Source organism: Camelus bactrianus, chromosome 35 (genome assembly GCF_048773025.1).
Source record: "Camelus bactrianus isolate YW-2024 breed Bactrian camel chromosome 35, ASM4877302v1, whole genome shotgun sequence".
Lineage (NCBI taxonomy): Eukaryota > Metazoa > Chordata > Mammalia > Artiodactyla > Camelidae > Camelus > Camelus bactrianus.
Genome location: NC_133573.1, coordinates 31,509,481 through 31,530,363, shown reverse-complemented (window position 1 = coordinate 31,530,363; position 20,883 = coordinate 31,509,481). Strand labels below are relative to the sequence as shown.

General features: G+C 46.6%; 1 protein-coding gene across 16 annotated transcripts in view; it reads right to left on the bottom strand.

The window, feature by feature from the left end:
• Positions 1 to 20,883, bottom strand: part of DIP2C (disco interacting protein 2 homolog C) — a 274,924-nt gene that overhangs the window by 81,102 nt on the left and 172,939 nt on the right. For 15 of the 16 annotated variants that reach the window (XM_074358494.1, XM_074358500.1, XM_074358497.1 and 12 more), the window contains 4 exons: positions 14,625 to 14,834; positions 4,606 to 4,740; positions 2,109 to 2,228; positions 773 to 970 (listed from right to left, as the gene is read on the bottom strand). In XM_074358494.1, coding sequence (XP_074214595.1) covers positions 773 to 970; positions 2,109 to 2,228; positions 4,606 to 4,740; positions 14,625 to 14,834 — 663 coding nt within the window. Of the gene's footprint in view, positions 1 to 772; positions 971 to 2,108; positions 2,229 to 4,605; positions 4,741 to 14,624; positions 14,835 to 16,032; positions 16,185 to 20,883 lie in introns of those variants that run through there. The other variant, XM_074358507.1, reaches the window with a different exon arrangement.

Below are 20,883 nucleotides of genomic sequence, written 5' to 3'. Positions count from 1 at the left end.
TTTATTCAAAAACATTTAATAAATAGCTTTTCATGCAAACCGAACAATTTCCCAAAAATATTTCCTTTCAGATTCCATTTATTTCCTTCCTGGAAACACAGGGCAGAGCAAATATGAAAGTGGCAGTTGTGTGCAGGCCCAAGGAGACACAAGGCGGATGACTCCCCAGGAAGGAGACCTGAGGCGGGTGACCCACAGGAAGGAGACCTGAGGCAGGTGACCCCACAGGAAGGAGACAGGAGGTGGGTGACCCCACAGGAAAGAGACCTGAGGCAGGTGACCCCACAGGAAGGAGACAGGAGGTGGGTGACCCCACAGGAAAGAGACCTGAGGCAGGTGACCCCACAGGAAGGAGACGTGAGGCGGGCGACCCCACAGGAAGGAGACGTGAGGCGGGCGACCCCACAGGAAGGAGACGTGAGGCGGGCGACCCCACAGGAAGGAGACGTGAGGCGGGCGACCCCACAGGAAGGAGACGTGAGGCGGGCGACCCCACAGGAAGGAGACGTGAGGCGGGCGACCCCACAGGAAGGAGACGTGAGGCGGGTGACCCCACAGGAAAGAGACCTGAGGCAGGCGACCCCACAGGAAGGAGACAGGAGGTGGGTGACCCCACAGGAAGGAGACGTGAGGCGGGCAACCCCACAGGAAGGAGACCTGAGGCGGGTGACCCCACAGGAAGGAGACGTGAGGCAGGTGACGCACAGGAAGGAGACAGGAGGTGGTTGACCCCACAGGAAGGAGATACGAGGCGGAGGACCACCAGGATTACCGTAAGTGAGGATGTACAGGGGCTTCCCGTTCGTGTCCATTGTGGTCAAGCATGGGGCCTTCGGAGAGATGGTCCCCCACCGCTGTAACGCAGCTTCTAAGGATGGGGGCCAGTTTGTAACCACACCCAGCTGCTCCCCACGCATCGCCAACATCTGGGCTCCCTCCGGCTTTGGCTGGTTTGGATCTGGCTGTTGAACTAAATACATTTGAACACAAAAGTTTTTCAAGAAAAATACATCCGTATTAGCACAATCACTTTTTTATCCTTTTTAAAGAAGCTAGGAGACTTATACTTAAGGTATAAAAAATTTATTAGTGGGCAGAAAACATGCACATGTGCTTTCCTGGATTACAGCTATGACCTACATACAAGCCTCATGGATGTAACAAAAGCAATTAGTTCTTATAATTTCCAAGGCAATGTCTGGATGGGGAACTTAGGGAGACCCGAGTGCACTTATAAATTGACAAGTAAAGCTATGCATTTTAACATGCCTGGAGTCTAGGACTGCAATAGCCACATTTAATACATCAATTATCAACATAGTAATTTTAGATTCCAAAAGGCTCAAAACTCACTGAATTTTATTTTGCCCTTAAATACTGAGATATAAATAAATTTGCTGTAACTACTATGAATAACTGGCACAGTGCATATTTTCTTCAATAAAATGAAAATAAATGCCTTCAATAAAAAACAATTTGTCCCACTCTTTAGATAGGTGAGAATCTGAGATTACTCTTCTGACTTCTGGGGAAGGTTTCTCTCATGATTCATGACTGAAAGTTTTCCTGGCTGGCTAGAAAATCAACTATGTCTTACTTACTTGTGGTATAAAGAACAAGAAAGTAAAGACTTTGGGTTTGACACGATAAGCAGTACTTTGATTCAACTTTAAGTTGTTTGTGTTAAAAGGCTCATGAGTGTTCAGGGGTTGAGACACTAGTTTCTGAATCTGTAAAGAGAGTCAGAAAGGCTGCCAGCTCACCTCACATCCCTCTTAAGCTTGTCAGAGAGAAGGTGCCGCTGTGAGCTAAGGTTTCATGATTTACTTGCGTTCCTATAACATCGTGGCATCCTTACAAAGAGGCCTGGCTCATGGGACAAAATCACATTCTGCTGAGGGTGACACACCAATGGTCCATTTGGGAAAATACCCAACTGTGCGGGGACTGAGCACAGGACAAGGGGGGACAAAGGGCCTTGGGGAACAGTACCTACAATCTCTAGATAGTATTTCTTCTTCTAGCGAACACCATGATTATTGTTCTTAAGAAGTAAAAACGGGGTCACAGAAACGCTGGGCAAAGAGGGTAGGACCGAGCTCTCTCACCTTCGAGCAGTTCTTCAAAGTCATCAACGAAGAATTCCCGTAATGGTGGTCGTTTGGGTCTTTTGAGGGTATTGACAAGCTGTTGGATTTTTGCTGATACCCGGCTACTTACTGGCACTCCTGAAAAACAGAACCATGGGGCAGATGGTCTGACTGCCAGCACATCCCAGCGTGAATGAACAGTCACAGTAGTACCGGCCATCACACCTGCATGCTCGCCCCATCTCAGCGTCACCTAAGACGACGGCTGCTCTGAGAGAGCACTCCAAGCATCCCGCAGGCGGGCAGGCCCAGTGCGTGACCTTGCTGGGAAGCCTCGAGAGAGGGCAGAAGAGTAGCAGAAATGATTCTCTTTCACACCCTGTCAGTTGTCCTCCTCTGGTGACACTTGGAAGAGCCCCAGATCGCAGACTGGGCTCCGGGTTACCTCTGTTCTAAAACAGGATCTTACATCTCTGCATTCATAGTGTCTTGGGTTTCCCTCTGTCTACAGGGATCAGAGAGCTGATAGAGCAGCAAGACCCTCCCCAAATCCCAGTCTCTCCTGAGACCGCCTGTGCTCAGCCCCTAGCTGCCGCCCCCGCACTTCCTGATGAAAGCAAGGGGACTGGGGTCCCCAAGTGCCACCAGGAGGCCCTGTCCTCCTGCAGGTGATGGCCGGGTCAGATCCCCCATGTGTCTCTCAGCCACATTCTTCACAGTGAACATTTAGGCAATGCATTCTAGAAGCACAGCAGTTAAAAGTCCCTAAGTATAATATCTGTAATAACACAGAACTAACACATATTTATCCACATGTTCTAAGAAAAATAAACCCCATTTTATAACAATACACTTCTTACAACAATAAATGTGACATTGTTTAGAAAAATGAATAAGTGAAATGATCACTGAGAAAGGCATGAAGTTTAAAATTTTCAAATGAGTATCTCAAATGAGTGAACAAAAGGAGCATCAAGATGCTGAATCCCTCACTGGATCAAATGCACCCTACGTGGGCAAATCTCACTCCTGCTGAAAGGCGCTAGGTACCCTACACCTGGTGACTTTGGGTTTGGAAACCTTGCAGCTCACAGCCTGCAGAGCCACGACCCACGGGGTCTTTTCTGCAGTGACCCAGGTGGAGCCCTTTTCTGCAAGGCACAGTGTCACAGAAGCAGGACTCAGCTTTTGGAATGAATGCAACAGGATTCAAGGAAATTTTTCTATCAAATAAAAACCATTTTATTGGGTAGTCTCAAAATACCCTATGGGCACTTTCAGAATTGAGACATTAAATATTTTAGTCTTAAAAATATATAAAAATAGACAACCCAGAATTCTTAATATCTGAACACATTATTTCCCCATTAAACAGTCTCACTCAATTTGGTTCAGATGACTCAGAGATCATTTCACAGGGCCACCGGTCCTCCAGCTCAGTTTAGACAGAAATGAATCATCGCAGGACCCAGCCCAGGGTTTCTGACACGTTAGGTCTGAGGTGTGGCCCAGAATCTAACAAGTTCCCCACGTGGTTCCGATACGAGGCCATCGCACCACTGGACTGGACAACATGCGAATTTACCTGGGCGAGCAGGTGAAGATGATGAACTTCAAAGATAACAAAGTTACTAAACGGTGATGACAACAGTAATGACCAGCTCAGCAAACAATGAATTTAATACAGAACTAAATCAAACGCTGAAACTGAGAGCATTTCAGGGAAACCAATCATATGGAAACTGGAGTGACTTCAAATGTACTGATGGAGAACCCAGGACAGGCACCTCTGCGCTCTGCCCACATGCAGCGGCGTCTGCCTGAGAGGCTGGTCCAGGCCTCATCACCTCTGCATCACAGTGGCATGGATGGCACGCTAGGCTATTTCGGTCGTCTTCCAAGAAAACAACATTTTATGTCATCGGGTTCTAGTCTAAGCTTCATGACCCTGGGAGATTAAGGAAAGCATAATAAAGCATGAGGTTCAAGTTCAAGTCCGTTACTTTAGGTTGGGTAATAGAAACAGCCACTGTAGTCACAGCAGACATATTAAGAGCAAAGTTTTGAGGAATAACAGAGAACCCTAATGGGTGTATTTATCAAACCACTGAGACTTTGACCCTCTTTCTTTCCAAGTTTGAAGCATCACTGCCTGTCTCTGTCGATTATTTCGGTTGCATTTAAGCTCTATCTTGCCCTTCCAAGTAACTGTTCACAGTCTTAACATTTGCACAAATTTCGTAACTGTGGAACCAACATGAGTCATTCATTAGGGAAAAAACCCAGCAGAATCCTGTAAAATCTTTTTCTTCTCATGACTAACGTCCTATGACGTGGACACTTTTCCTACAAGGAGTAACTCTTGGCCCATGTGGAGACAGTCCGCACTTCCTGTGACTGTGTCCCCTTCTAGGGAGGCTCCTAAGGACCCTGAGGAGCTAATGAGCCAACGGTGCCCCAGAGGCACTGTGGCGGTGCTCACGATGGTGGAGGGAGCACTCGTAGGAAGACATACCGTCGCCGGTCTCCATGAGCTCAGCATTGCCATACTTCGGGGCTGTCCTGGATGTCGTGGAGCCCTGCGGCCTTTCTACTGGTACCGCGTGTTCTGAGGTGTAAGTGGTTACGTCAGGGGGCGCAGAGTGATTTTCTGTGAAAAAGCAAACAGTCCGTTTTCTGATTATCATGACAGAGTTACTCTGAAGGCTATAAGCAAGCAACAGGGTTTCAAAACTGCCACATCCTAAGAAGCCAAGATTGTGAATCACAGACGACCACAGAAGTCTCAGCATGGCACCAAGGCGCTGCACGCCAGAGACTGACACAACGCTGTAAACTGACTGCACTTTAGTAAAGTACAAAGTAAATTCAAAAAGAGGGTCTTTATAATAACTTCTACTACTCAACACGGAACAAAGTTAAGTAAAGCTTCAGACATAGTATCGTAACAGAAGTCGTAACAATGAATCACTGCAGCATAATTAAAACAATGTCTTCAAGCGGCCAGTGGAAAAAGAGATATTGCAAGTTACGTGTTTGTTCACCAAAGAGTAACCTTGTCTGTCACAGAGGCAGTCAGGAGCTCAAGCTTTAGAGGCAGAGAGCCTGGGGTTTGAATCCCAGTTCTGCAAAATTGTTAAGATCTTGGGAAGTGTCTTGACCTCTCTCTGCCTCAATCTCTTCATCCATCAAATGGGAACAATAGTGACTACTTTCTTGTAAGGTAGATAAAATGAGTTAACATATGTAAAGTTGGAGCATTTCTTAATGGAAGCTGAACACGCAGGAATAGAACTAGTCTATCACCTGTTTCAGCACGAATAACACTTAACTGTCCAGTCGTCCCCAAAACACCTGCTTACACCCAGTGGGTGTGGGTGCCGCGCTCTGCACAATGAGACGCGCAGCAGTCCTTCCCCACAACACTCCTTGACGATAAAGTTAAGCACTTAAACGGTTAAACAGGAAGAGCACGCTTCTGTGTGTATTAAATAAGGCACTAAGGAAAGTATGTCAAGTGAGACTACCGATGGCACTTTCTATGTACTAAGCTCTAATAACAGGTAGTACACTGCTAGTTTTGGCTTGTTAATCCTTGCTAGACAGCAAGCTGTCGAGATCCCACAGTTCCACGCGACAGAAGCACATTACCTTGTGCTGAAAGGGGAGCAGGCACTGGAGGCCTTTTTCCTCTGAACGCTGGCCCCCTCAGCACTCCACACGATGGCTGTTCTAAGCTGTCATCAAGGAAAAGGACAAGAGGAGGGAACACAGGGACCTCGTGTAAAGGACACGTTTATGGGCTGTGCTGAACAAGAAGCCAGAGGGTCGCCCTGCTGACTCTGCTGGGAACCCGCACGTCAGGGACTCAAATTTTAGTCATTGTGCAAATGTCTGGAAACGACCTGGAGAAGGCCCATGGGTACTAAGTTTAGGCTGAAAATAATTTTAACAAGTAGGCGGGCTGGCAAGTACGGAATCTGCCAGGAGACAAGACTGCCTTCCGTGGCAGTGAGCCCGCGTGTGCTGAGGGGCCCACACGAAGGAGACGTGAGGCCGCAGAAGAGCAGTCGGTGATCCCAGGCAAGTTTCAAACACAGCAACCCAGCGTGACCAGCGCATCCCGGGTGCTTGGACTCGGGAGTCCCCTGACGCCAGGTACCCTGATCAGCAGGTGTGTGAAAATGTGCACAGGCTGCGGCCGTCAGTGCTGAGGGGGCCAGTTGGTCCTCAGACCCAACGCTCAGAGCTCATCACCGGGGGCAGTTCCCTGTCCTGTGAAAGGAGGTGATGATGGGAAAGTGGCAATTACGCAGATAAACAGACACTGGCATTGCTGTCACTAGGCACAAAGATGTGCGAGGAGAGAATACAGGCCTGGGCCGCTCTCCACACGAGAAGCTATCTTTCCAGGTCTGAACTGCAGATCTCTGTAAAGATAACAACCCAAACACGGCCCATCAGTGGGGAGTCAAGGTCCCCACCTCACATCTCCTTTTCCAACAGTGTCCAGCCTGCTATGGAGAGAACTGTGTCCCCTCACAATTCACATGTTGCAGTCCTAGCCCCAGGCTCTCAGAAGGTGACTGTGTTTGGAGATGGGGTCTTTAAAGATTAAGGCAATTAAGGTAAAGCGAGGTCATGACGGGCCCTACTTCTACCTGCTGGTGTCCTTAGAAGAAATGAGGACACAGACACGCACAGAGAAGACGGCCATCTACACGCCCAGGAGAGAGGCCACAGAAGAAATGGCCGACACCGTGCTCTCAGACTTCCGGCCTCCAGAACTGTGAGCCAATAAACGTGTGTTGTGTAAGCTGTGTTTAAGGTGCTTTGTTAAGGCAGCCTGAGCGAACTGACACATACCCTTAGGGGCAATTTCTTAGCTCTTAACCCAGAAAAAGAGCACCTGTCGGAGGGAGGAGGGCGAGGCTGGGACTCTATCAGACCACTGAGGGAAGAGCAAGAGGGAGAGAAGAGGACCTCGCAAATCACCTCTCTAATCCAGTTTCAGGCGCTGAATCCATCCACTTCATCACCCTACCAGTGCTTTCACCTAACATTTTGCTGCGTGTTTCAAAAAAATCTAAGTCTCCAGGGCTGAGCAGCAACTCACTGGGGGCTCATATTTCAAATGAAAACATAATAATGCCAACGCATGACAAGCAAAACGTCAGATCAGTCACACAAAACCAGGGCAGCTAACACACCCGCTCGCAGCGTCTCTTCTGTTCCACTCAGATTTACTTGTATTTGTGCTGCGCTGGAGCCACGTCGACGGCGAGTCTGTGTTGGGTGGCAGAAGTACTGCGGTGTTTCTACTCTGAAGTTGGGAAGAATAGTAATTCCAACATATCTGGTAATTAACAAATAGGAACAGTGACGGCTGGGTGACTTCAAAGTGCTCTCCCAGCTTATTTATATGCCAGCCCGCCCCTCAGACTCCCTGTGTATGTTGTCACTACAGGACTACAAACCCAGCAGCTAGCTGGCCTCTGTCGGAAGTCCCACGGCACCGGTACACGGTGCCCCGTCTCACTCCAAGCATTTAACTCAGTTACCTGTCTGTGGGAGTATTTAAAGGACATCTGCATGTAGCAGATGTTCAAGAAACACCTGTTGATGGGTAAGGAAAAAGTGGGGTGGGGCTGGCGGTGCAGGTTCAAGGTCTAAGTGCTCACCAGTCCCAGGGCCGAGGCCAGCCAGGCCCACGCGCACCAGGAACATTCTGAAGATACCTTCTGAGCCAGGGGACCCACTGTCCCTTAGATCAATTTCCCAGTGCTTTTAAAATCAACAAAAGAAGGGCAGCGTCCTTCCGGCCACCTGTCAAGTGTCACCTCCACTGTGACCGCCCCTGAGCTACTGGTGACACCTTTGCATCTGCTCCCACGTGGGTGGGTCCCATCTCATCCACCCCTGCATGGCTTTTGCTCCCAGCAGCTGACATGGGATCCTTAAGAATCGGGAATAAAGGCACAGGGTCTTGGCGCCATCAGTACCAGGGGTCCCACTCATGCACCGCACCCCGCCCACTCTGCGTTTTGGTCTGTTACTCTTATCTTCGATCTGCCCCTTGCTGACAGCTGTTTCCGGCCATGATCGTTTCAGGACACTGGCTGGTCTCCCTGCTCAACTCTGCCTTGGAAATCCTATGCTTCCCTGAACTAACCCTTCCTAGACCCCTGCTCTTGGGGGCGTCCGCTCAGTCCGGCCTGCTGTGTCTCACGCAGACGCTGGCGGTGCACAACACACAGCAAGCGCTGGAGTTGCGTGTGCCGAGCAAGCTCTGGAGGAGCAATTCAAAGAATGAACACGTTAGAGAGCACCTGACGACTACAGGTAACATGCTTCTGTTCCAGCGCTGTTCCAGCTTTCTTTAATTCCAGCTGTACAACGGGGAATCTCGGGGTCAGTGATCACAGAGACCCTACTTTTCACAGCCTGTTATTATTAGTCCCCAAATGACTTAAATGGAGAGAAGGCAAACAGGAAATCTGGTTTTCACGTGAAGAAAGCAATGTGCTCATGGTGGGCTGATGGTGGCTGAGGAGGGACGTGCTCACAGGAACCCAGCCTTCCACACGCCAGCAAGGGCCCACCCAAGGCTCCCAGTCAACCCGACCTCCACTGTCGGAGCAGAAACTGACACAGGCCCTCAGACCACCCGCCCGCCGAGCTTCCTCGACGATGGGGCTGCACCCTCCACGCAGCAGCGGCAAACTGGGCTCCTCAATGAAAACGGGGAGGTGACACAACGCTGAGGGAGGGAGGAGCCTCACAAAGCAAGACCGCTCAGGTCCGCCCAGCCCACCTCCCACGCGCGGCTCGCCAGACGAGCGGGCCTCCCGCCTCGGCGTCACCAGGACCGTCTCCTCTCATGGCTCCAAGAGGGAAGCGCTGCTGGAGTCTCCCCCAGAAGTGACGTGCGACGATGCTGGAGTGAGGGTCTATCTTGTAAGTGTTTGTAATCACTCAGGGAGAGAGTCGCACAGCCCGTCACCTGTGAAAGTGGGAGTGGGAGTGCGCAGCGCTGCTAATGGCGACGCACAGCTGCTCTTCAGGTTTGCCGGCAACCGTGTGCAGACCAAACCTGGAGATGGTTGCGCGGGCCGGCTGGCTCTACGTTCAAACATCTCTCCGGCCGAAGCTCTGAGAGGTTGACTTGAGCAGGATTACACGGGTCTCAGACCTGGAACTGCCTCCCTCCCACATTTATGCCACAAAAATCCCATAAAGGTGGATGGTGACCATCAGACGATCTCCGGACGTTCCAGTATCAGAATAGGAACCTCCAGCTGCAGACAACAGCATCCTGGTTTTCATGTCCACAAACTCCAGTTCATGACGAAGGGCTTTAATCTTCACAGGCCTGCACAGACCAGACTCAGCGGACTGTGACAGGGACGCTGAAGTTTTTATTGCTTATGCAAAGTCTAACTGCCCTTTGGTCTGAAAAGGTCTCTGTTTTTAACAAGCAGGGCCAAGGTGGACCAAAGGCGCCAAGGAGGGAGTGAAACTGGAGTGTCTCAAGCAGGAAGGAGTCCTCCATCGGGCAGGTCTGTGTGTGCTTCCTGCTGACCGCTCACTGGCCAGGTGCCCTGGGCATCACCTCCACCTTCTGAAGGCACAAGAATGCCGCGAACTTCTCACCATGGCCAAGGGCACAAGTGACACCGCGCCCTGACACCCTGCAGCGTGGGGACCCCTTCCTCTCCCGAGTTCCAGGAAAGAATCTGTGAAACTCACAGCATAAAGCGTGAAGGACTGTGTCGCTACTTTCTGAGTCAAGTGCGCTTGAACACTGGGAAAAAGGAGGACTGAACAGGCGTCTCTCTGTTGTGTGCACCAAGGTGCTGCAGCCCAACGAAGTCTCCTGCAGCACGGGACAAACACCATGCCCGATGTCAAGGTACTTGAGGGCGCAGAAATCATTACTTTGATTCTAAGTATGAAATCCCAATTAGCAAAATCAGTTTTGAGCAGCAAAAATTCCGAAGCAGTTTTTGGGAAAAGAGGAGCAGATCTGTCCTCTAATAGCAAGAAGGTACAGGACATCGTGAAACGGACAGATACGAGGCTGGAAGGGGCTGCAGCAGTCCCGGTGGGAGGTGACGTGCCTGGACCCAGGAGCAGTGATGGAGGGGAAGAAGGCTTGCAAGACACATGGCAGCCACAAGCCCAGAACAGGGACGTGGCTGGTAGGTGGGAGCAAAAGCCAAGGATGGCTGAGGGCTCCTCATCAGATGAGCTGACCTCAGGGTATGGGGGGCTGATGTGCGGGAGCAGGAAGCAGTCTGAAGCGTGGACTGGTGAAAACAGGGCAGACCTGGAAGCCATGAAAGAGCAGGCAGCCCTGAAACCTGGGGGCGTGGATGAGACCAGCAAGCAGAGACGGTGGGGGCAGGAGCCACCAGAAGGAGAGGGCAGGACCCGGGGGCAGGGGGATCAGGCTGTGGGGCAGGCAGGGGGTCCAAAGCTCCGGTTCACCAATGGGGGAATGAAGACACAAAAGAGAAAAGAGGTGAGCTAGCAGATGCAGGAGGAGCTGGGACCCAGGATGAGGATGAAGAGATGAACCCTGGAAAAGGAGCTTTCTTCTCTGGAGAAGAAAGCAGCACAACATGAATGGAGAGAGACGCGGAAACATCTGAGTCAGACAAGGATCGGTGGTCAGAGACATCTGAAGAGTGGACGGGAAAGACCCACGGGCGCTCATCCAGCTTCAGCTGAGTGCACCCGTGCAGCCCTCGGCTGTCCTACCAACCAACCAAGACGAGGCAGGGTTCCAAGCCAGACGGAGACCTAACCAGACATTCCCAGTCACGCCGGCCGATGAGAAAGCCAGGCTCCTCCAAGTACTGAAATCACCCAAGGAGCCCGAAGAAACGCGCAGGAATTCATGGACGAGTCTCCAGTCGACCTCGTGTTGTCAAATACACTTTTTCCCACTTACTTTCTCAGTAGTGTGGCTTCACACTCTCTAGAAAATGAGACGGCAAACTGTGGATCATGGGGTGGCCTGCTACCTGCTTTGATACAGTTCTGCCGGTGCACAGCCAAGCCCCCTGCTCACTGTCTACAGCTGCTCTTGGCTAGAAAGCAGAGCTACAAAGCCTAAAATATTCTCTGGCCTTCACTGAAGAAATTGACCCACCCTGCCTTAAGAATTATGAAGCTCTAGCTGCAGGGATGCCCGGCTGGGAGGGGAGGGGAGAGGGTGTGGCATGGAGACCCCAGCCCCAAGTGTGCAGGCCTTGCTGATATAATATCACCATCCTCGATGTGTATTTAATCCTTTAAGACTGTAAATGTGTGAAAAGTACTGGAAGAGAGTTTATAAAAGAATTCTCTGGTACTCTGGATGATTACACATAAATAAGTTAGGGTAATCTATCACAGTGGTGGCTATTCAAGTCCTCTGAACAAATTCCCTAGAAAACTGGACTCCAGACTCAGGCACAACTGCCAGGCTCCATGACGATCACGCGTCAGGCACGGGCGCACATCCACCAGCCCAGCAGGATCGGATGCAAGAGACCTGAGGAGAATGTCCCTGCTGTGCAAACAGCACACACCAAAAGCAGCATTCAAGCCAATAAGTTCTGTAATATTCTGGGAACGGCAGTTACTTCTACGAATATCTGGTTAATGACAATAAACCCCCAACACATGCAGATGAAACCCTATGACGTCTCAGATGTGTCAGTGACAAAGGGTGACAGAGACCTTACCAACACATCTGTAACCACAAAATAAGAACAGCTCACGCAGAAGTCTCTTTAATTTTCTGAATATACACACTTTGATCCTCAATGTAGGTTATCCATTCTGATTTGTTCTTCTTTCTTAATCTTGAAATGTATTAATAGTTTTGCTTCAACTTCTCCACTTTTATGTAGCTAACTAATTCCTATAATATTTTACTCTCGTGCCTCCTACAAATATGCCTCCTGAAGTTTCAAAGTATTGCTGTAATTCTCCTGGTTATTCTCAATTGTGCTCCTCAACTTTTGATAATGATAAAATATTTTAGAGGTATTAATCCTTTCTTTTCAAATTGTCTGAAGAACGTGCCATGCACAGAGGTTCTGAGTGAACACTTTCTGGTTCTCGCTGTGGGGCAAGGGCCTTGGATGAGCGAGGGCAGTCCTGTCTGAGCTGCAGGGAGCCGCCGTCTTGCAGACAAATCCGCGGTTTCAGGCCTCGGCATCTCAGGGTGGAGCATCTTGAGCCATCGTCGTCAATGTCTTCGGTGTGAAAAACATCACGCAGAGCCAGAGACAGAAAGACCACCCGGCAGGGGCCGCGTGGTCCGGCAACCAGCCTGGCTGGAGTCACGCGCGGAGATGCCCCGCCGTGTCGTCACGAAGACCCCACAGCAACGGCAGAGAACAGCCCCGGGTGGCAGACGCTTCGTGGTCTTTACCCGCTCGTCTTCCTTCCTCACTGGGAAGAGGTGTCTACAGACTCTTCCCAAGTACCTCGCCTCGAGGGACCAGACCCACAGGCGGTGGTTTACTGGCCCTGAACCCCTTAACACACACACAGACACAGAGTTCCTCACGTGAACGCTCTCGATGACCTCGACCAAAGGTTGCATTATTGCCAGTTCTGACTTTGTACTTCTTCTGCTTTGCCACAGGAATAAAGTATTTTAATTCTCCTTTTCTTCCTTTATTATTTTGCCACTGCTTTCTTTCAAAATTTCTCTTTCACATTTACAGAAAATTTCCAGATATTCTAGGAACTTATCTTAGTGCCAGATTAGAAATTACTGAACTGTCACACACTCAGAAGCTATGTTGAGGTTACTCTGAGACTTAACGCACACGAGCAAGGCAGCCTTTTGGTCTGGATAAATTTAATTCTCTGTGCTATAATTTCCTCCAGTATTCCACGTGTAAATTCACAAAAGGAGATCCAAAGGCAGAGAGTAATTTGCTTAAAATTATGTGTTTCTCTTGGTAAGATTCTCATATTTCCTTAAAAGTTAACTGACTCAGTCTCCAAAACACACACAGGAAGAAATTTTAGTATCTAAAAACATTTAATGGTCACACATTTCTGTTTTTCTTACTATGTACATAGCAAGATTCTTACTGTGATTTCAAGCAGAAGTTCTCAGTGCACATTAACCAGTGTCTGGTACCGAAAGCATTTTAAGTTGAAATTTAACAGTACCACTTTGCATGTGAGTGGTACTTTAAAAATTGTGAAGAATCTTCTTCTTTTTACTCATAATGGAGAGGTACAAAGGAAAAAATCACCTTCTCTTTCCACCAGAAAACTAAGGCAGAAAGAAGTGACTTCCGAAGAAGCCAACAGCCGTTAACGTGCGAGCAGGGACCAGACCCAGCTCTCCTGACCGGCTGCCTGTGTCCTGCAGGTGGACAACCGGTCTCATTGATGATTCTGAAAAACCTCAACTTCATTCTGAGCGAGTGCTGTTGAGGCCAAGTCCTAAGAAGTCAGTCTGGAATTCCTGACTGTCAAGTAGCCCATAATCTAGAAGCAAGTACTCTGTGAGTCTGAGACGTTCACGAAGTATTTAACACATTCATTTCACTTACCCGTTTTCTACAGTGGATTTTTCGGATATGAATTCAGATGTGAGAGGACAGTGTGCCCCTGTCCTGTACTCAGTTATCAACCACTGACCCTAGTCCACGCCGTTTGAATAGAGAACATACTGAACCATCTTGGCACCACATTCAAAGCAAGTAATTTATGGCTATTTTTATTATTGAAATATTTAAAAATCTTAATCCACAGCAGGAAATGGGTCAGAACAGATGTGGACTGCATACCTGATGGGCGTGGCACACTGAGGTGCAGGCCTCAGGCAGAGGCAGAGAACCCTGGGCTGTGCTCACCCCGTCTCGCAGGCCCACTGCCATCCAACAGGCCTGTCCTCCAACGACTCTTACTGAGTCTCACTTTCACACTATTTCCAAACGTGGTGCCAACGCTTCCCAACGCTGCTTTTTCAATACAGAGGATCTCGCTCATCAGGGAAATCACACACAAAGTAACAAGAACAGCCCCAGAAATCCCCACACCCACAGCAGAAGACCGCATAAGCAGCAGCAATGAAAGCTTCCCCTTCCTCAGTGACCTCCTCAGTGAGGGCAGACTCACTCTGAAGCCCCCCGCCTTGTTTACCAGCACAATTAAATTTTCATTTAAGAGCGTATTTTAGCATAGGTGAGTCAAAGAAAACATGCAACCAGATACGGCTGCAAGCTTCCCTAGTGAACAAGAATGCATTCTTCTACTAGCAGAAAACTCCTGAAATTACAGCGGTAGCAGACGTCTGGGCCCAAAAAGTGGTGAAACCAAGGGTTTCACACAACAGAAAACCCAGCGCAGCAAAGCAGCCCAGGAGAGTGAGCGGGGCTGAGCTGCCTTTGGGCGATTCCACGGCCATGATGCACAGACAGGGAAATCCCAGAGAAAGGGCCCAGCTGCCCTGTAGCGCCCAGACCTAAAAGGATGAGAAGACTGCGGACAGGAGCCCCACAGGGCACTCACCTATGTGCGTCTGGGCCATGACGTCAGCCAGCCTGTGGGCGGCGCCGCTGCCCCCGCTCTGGGTGGAGGACGACGAGGTGGTGGAGGTGGTGGAGCCATGGATGGCCTGGCTGATCCAGTGCTCCATGTTGATGCTGCCCTGGCTGGAGGTGGGGGTGCCCTGGGAGTCACCCTGCACCGAGCCTTCGTCTTCCGAGCCGGAGGAGGTGTCTGTCGAAGGAGAAGTGATCTGCTGTGCGTCGCGGAGAGAAGCATGCCCGGGCCGGGCCCTCTCCAAACGCCCAAACGCAGGCCCACCTCACACTCCAACTGGTCAACAGCTTCTGCTCCGAACACACCTGAAAACTTACACTGCTTTTCAGACGACAAAAGATTTTTTTAGTATACTCAAGTCTTCATCCAAAACGTCTTAAATATTCTATAAAAAGTTTTTACATTCTTGGACAAAGACATACTCACCAATTTTCTCCACTCAAGAGTTTGGGGAGAAACCAAATGTTTTCTGTGCACCTTAAAGTCTTTGCCTCGTCCTTTGGGAAGGACAGTAACTCATTCCATTACACAGATTACACTCTGTGATCAAACTCAATGCATTCATTTTTACTTTCATTTCTTACACAAATTTTTCATTATTTATTTGATTTTGCTATCTATGAAAACTGTATATTTTGGATTGAGAAAAAATATGTCACTTTTTTCATTAAAATTAATGGAAGTAGTATTCATTTGATAACTTTTCACCTAGAAGGTTTTGGAGACTAAATTACTGGTGTACTTGTTTTTTAAACTTCAGTGTAAGAATAACACTCAGGACCCTACATATAGGTGAGTTAAGTGAGATGCCAGGAGGAAGAACCGATGGGAGTCGGTCTAGAACACTTAATGAGAATAAGAGAAATGGTAATTTGTCTTAAATCAAGACACACAACTTTTTCTTTAACACAACAATGTTTGTAAAGGATACTTAAACCAGTATTTTGTTATCACAGTGATGTGGCCTATGCCGCCCAGAACTTTTTAAAGTTTATTTGTGAGAAATCTGTTAGAGGGGCAACAACAATATTAGGAGAGTAACCAATTCTCTCCCCTTGCCCTGCCTTTTACAATAACTTAGAATTATATTTTACATAAGAAGAAAATGTATACTTTTTGTATTCAACCTAAGACTTTTTTCAATTTTTTAAACAATAGTGGTAAAATACATATAACATAAATTTTTACCATTTTTAAGTATACAGTTCATCGGTATTAAATACATTCACACTGCTGTACAACCTCCCCATAACTCATTTCACCACCATCCATCCATGTTAACTCATTTCATCTTGCAAAACTGAAACATTTAACAATTAAACAGTGACTTTCCAGTGCCTCCTCCCCCTCCCATGACAAGCAACCTTCTACTTACTATGCAACGTTGACGACTCTAAGCACCTCATGCAAGTGGAATCCCACACTATTTGTCTTTCTGTGACTGGCTTATTTCACTTGGCATAAGGTTCTCAGGTTCATCCATTGGTAGCATGTGTCAGAACTTCCTTCCTCCTTAAGGCTGAATAATATTCCACGGTGTGTACAGACCACGTTCTGACATTCATTCATCTGCCGTGGACACTTGGGTTGTTTCCATGTTTTAGCTGTTGTGAATAATGCTGCTGTGAACATAGGTATATAAATATCTCTTCAAGATCCTCCTTTAAATTCTTTTGAGTATGTACTCAGAAGTGGAATTACTGGATCATATGGTAAATTTATTTTTAATTTTTTGAAGAACTGACATATTGTTTCCACAGAGGCTGCACCATCTCTCATTTCTGCCAACAGTGCACAAGGGTTCCAGTTGCTTTACGTACTTACCAACGCTTGTAATTTTCTGGTGTTTTGATCATCACCGTCCTCGTGGGTGTGCAGCTGTATCTCACTGCAGTGCTGATCTGCATTTCCCTAGTGATCAGTGATCTTATGTATTTCTTCATGTGATCACTGGTCACTTGTGAATCTTCTTTCGAAAAATATCTATTCAACTCCTCAGATTTAAGACTCTTGAGAAATGTACATAACCACGTATCCACACTTCACATCACCACCCCCCCAAAGTTTCCTCACACTCCCTTACAAATCAGTCTTTCATTCATCACCCCTTCTTTTCATAAGAAAACTACGGAACAGTATCACTCATGATACAGACACAAAAATTCTCAAAAATACTACCAAACAGAACTGAGCAACATATAAAATGTACAGGACACCGTGACCAAGTGGTGACCAGGATTATACATATGAGCGTGAATTAACGTTGATTTGACATTCAAAAGTGAATTAATGCCATATACCATGTTAGTAGAATAAAGAGAGGAAAACGGTAAGTTACGCTTAAGTCACAGAAAGAGTATTTCCTAAAACCTAACACCCACTCGTGATAAAGCCTCTTAACAAGGCAGGAACAGGAGGGAACGTCGTCAGCCCCGTGAAGGGCGTCGTGAGGACCCGCAGCTGACACTGCACATAAAGGTAAATGACTATACACGTTTCCCCTCAGATAAGAACAAGGCAAGAAGCCCCCTCTTGCTACTTCTGTTCAACGTTATCCAGCAGGTTCTGGCCAGAAAAATACAGAGGAAAGAAAAAATTAAAAGCATCCGGATTGGAAAGGAAGCGGTAAAACCATCTTTATTCACAGATGGAACACACTGAAAAATTACTGAATTACTAGATGAGCTAGCCCTTCTGCCATGTAAAGACTCAGCGAGAATATGGCCAACCATGAGGAAGAGAGCTCTCACCAGACACCGAATGCCAACACCTTGATCTTGGACTCCTCAGTCTCCAGAACTACCTTTACATTGCCAGAGTCATCAACATGCCCAGCGAATTTTCCAGTCACCTTTGAAGACAGAGGTGGGCTGTAATGAAAAGTTCTGTGGAGCTCCCAAGAAAGTTTCTTAATGGGGGCTGCCTCCACTGAGAAGACTTAAGGACGGTGAGACAAGATGAACCTCTGCAGTGGGACAAGCACACACAGTGAGAACACCAGGGCGTCACTTATCAAAGCAGATACACGCCAGCACCCTCAAACGCACACCCCCTTTTCTGGCTGGACAGATTGCAAATTATTCCCATCACCCAGAGAAAAAGCACATTTTGATCTAGTGGCCAGAAGTCAAAACCCAGCCATCCAACCAGTTAGCATGAGCTGTCACTACGTCAGGTGAAAAGAGCTGCATGGTTATATATCCGACTTCTTAAATTCACAGGACCACCAAACAAAGAAACAGAATATCTCTGTACAGATACCAGCACTGAACAATAAGGGAATAAAAATAAGAAAACAATTCCAGCCCCAACAGTATCTGAAAGAATGAAACACTTAGCAACATATCTAAGCAAAAATATAAAGACAGTAGCTGGTGAAATCCCGGGAGACTTTGTGTTTTAGGAAATTGGAAGCTTATTCTAAAATTTATTTGGAAATGCAAAGGACCGACAAGAGCCAACATAATTTTGAGAAAGACGGAGAACTTCACTACCTGAAATTAAAACTTACCATAAAGTTACAGTACTCAAGATAGTGATACCAGGACATAAACAGGCATGTGTATCAATGGGACAGAACTGAACCCAGAAATAACGTTCTACATTTGCAGTCGTGGTCAGTTTATTTTTGACCAAGGTCCCAAGATAATTCAGTGAGAAAAAGATTATCTTTTCAACAAACGTTGCTGGGCAACTGGCTGTTCATGTACCGAAAACCAAACCAAGCAAACAAAAAACACAGACCCTTACCTCCCCTCATAAACAAAAATTAACTCAAAATGGATCAGAGAGACCTAACTGAAAGAACTATGAAACGTCTAAAACTTCCCCTAGCACAATCCGTAAAATAACTGATGAACTGAACTTCATCAAAATAAAAGACCCTTAAGCTTCAAAAGATGCGATTATTTTCCTATGGGTAACAGAACAAGTCAGCACAAACTCGGTGGCTTACAACAGCACATGTATTTATTACCTCACAGTTCCAGAAGCCAGAAGTCTAAGATCAAAGTGTCGGCAGGGACACATTCTTCCCGGAGGCTTTACGGAGAACTGCCTTCTCGAGGCTGCCTGCGTCACCTGCATCCCTGGCCCACAGCCCTTCATCTGTTCTTAGTGTATCGCTCCAACCTTGGGTTCACTGTCTTTTTCTTTTTTTTTTGGACTTTGACATTCTTCCCTCTCTAAGGACCTTTTTCCCCTCTAGTTTTATTGAAATATACTTGGCCTACACCACTGTGAGTTTAAGGTGTACAGCATAATAGCTTGACTTACGTATATTATGAAATAATTACCACAGTAAGTTTAGTTAGCACCCCTCATCTCATATAAAATGGTGAGAACTCTTGGATTTTATTAACAGCTTTCATATGCACCAGACAGCACCAGGAGCTACAGGTGCCACACTGCACATCACACCCCTAGTACTTACACCTGGAAGTCTTTACCTTCTGCCTACCTTCCTCCAATTCCCCCTCCCACCACCTCCTGCCTCTGGTAACCACAAATCTGATCCCTTTTCCCATGAGTTGTTTTTTTTTTTAAGATTCTTCATATTAGGCAAAATCATATAGTACTTGTCTTTCTCTGTATGAATAAGGACCTCTTTGACTGTAGTGGGCCCACCTGGTTAATCCAGGATTACCACCCTATTTCAAGATCCTTCACTTAATCTTATCTGCAAAATCCTTTTTACAATGTAGGGTGATATGTTCACAAGTTCTAGGAATTAGGACATGGACATCTTTGGAGGGGGCCTTAATTTTGTCTATCACAGACAACATTAAGAAAAGACAAACCACAGTTTGCAATCTGTGTATCTGATAAAGCACTTGTATTCAGATTACATAAAGAATCTTAACCAGTGAGAGAACAGACAACTTGTTTTAAAAATGGGTCAAAAATTTGAACAGACACTTCACCAATGAATATATGCAAATGGCTAATAAGCAGATGAAAAGATGCTAATTATCATAAGTCATTAGGGAAATAAAAACCACATGAAATACTACTTCATATCCATTAGAATGGCTATTAAAAAAAGTAAGGACAACACCAGGTATCGGCAAGGACGCTGACACACTGGAATCTTCACGCGTTGCTGGTGGGAATATAAAATGGTGCAGTCATTATGGAAACAACTGGGCAGTTTCTTAAAGGTTAAACATAAACTTACCATAAGACTCATTAATTCCACTCCTAGGAATCTGCCCAAGATAAATAAAATTACATGTATACACAAATATATGCACATAAATGTTAACAGCAGCATTATTCATAATAGCCAAAAACTGGAAACAAGCTAAATATCCACCAACTAGTGAACGGATAAACAAAACGTGGTGTATCTGTTAGAATTCAACAAGAAGAAGGAAGGAGCTACCAATGCTACAGAATGGATGCTCAAAAACATGCTAAAGAAGATACAGAAGGACCTATTTTATGAATTCATTTACAAAATGTCTAGAATATTCACAGAGGCGTGTAAATCAGATCAAATGCTCCCTAGTGCTGGGTGAGAGGATGAGAATTAACTGCAAATGGGCGCAAGGAAACTTTTGGGGGGTGTGGAAATGCTTTAAAACTGCATTGCAGGAATGACTGCACAATCTATTTATTTACTAAAAATCATTAAATTACACACTTACAAGGTGCTAAGTTTTATGAGATGTAAATTATAACCCAAGAAAGGTATTCAAAAGGACTGTACTGCTGCAATAGTTGGGTGTAACACTCTGTGAGTATCAACTGCATCAAGTTGGTTGATAGTGTTGTTTTGGTAAATTTACGATTATTTAAGAAGGGTATTTTGTGCTTAAAATTTTATGTATGATGTACTGTTATTACATAAGCGTGTCCATTTTAAGGAGACAGATGACAAAGTATTTAGGTGTGAAGTGTCAGGATGATTGCAACAGCGTGCGTGCGTGTGCGTGTGTAAAAGAGCACAGATATGACCCAATTGTTATAGTTGCTTAATTTAGGTGAAAAGTATACCTGTGTCAATTTTACTTTCAAGTTTTCTGAAGGCTTAAAATTTAAAAAAAAAAAAAGTTGGAAAAAGAAACACACAAAAAAGGCTATTTTTAAATCTCCAACTATTAGCTCTGATTCTTCTATTTTCCCTTCATTGTGCCAGTTGCTGCTTTGTAAACTGTAACGCTCTATTTTTAGGTATATGAGTATTTATTGTCACGTCTTCCTGGTGAACTGCTTGCTTTCCACT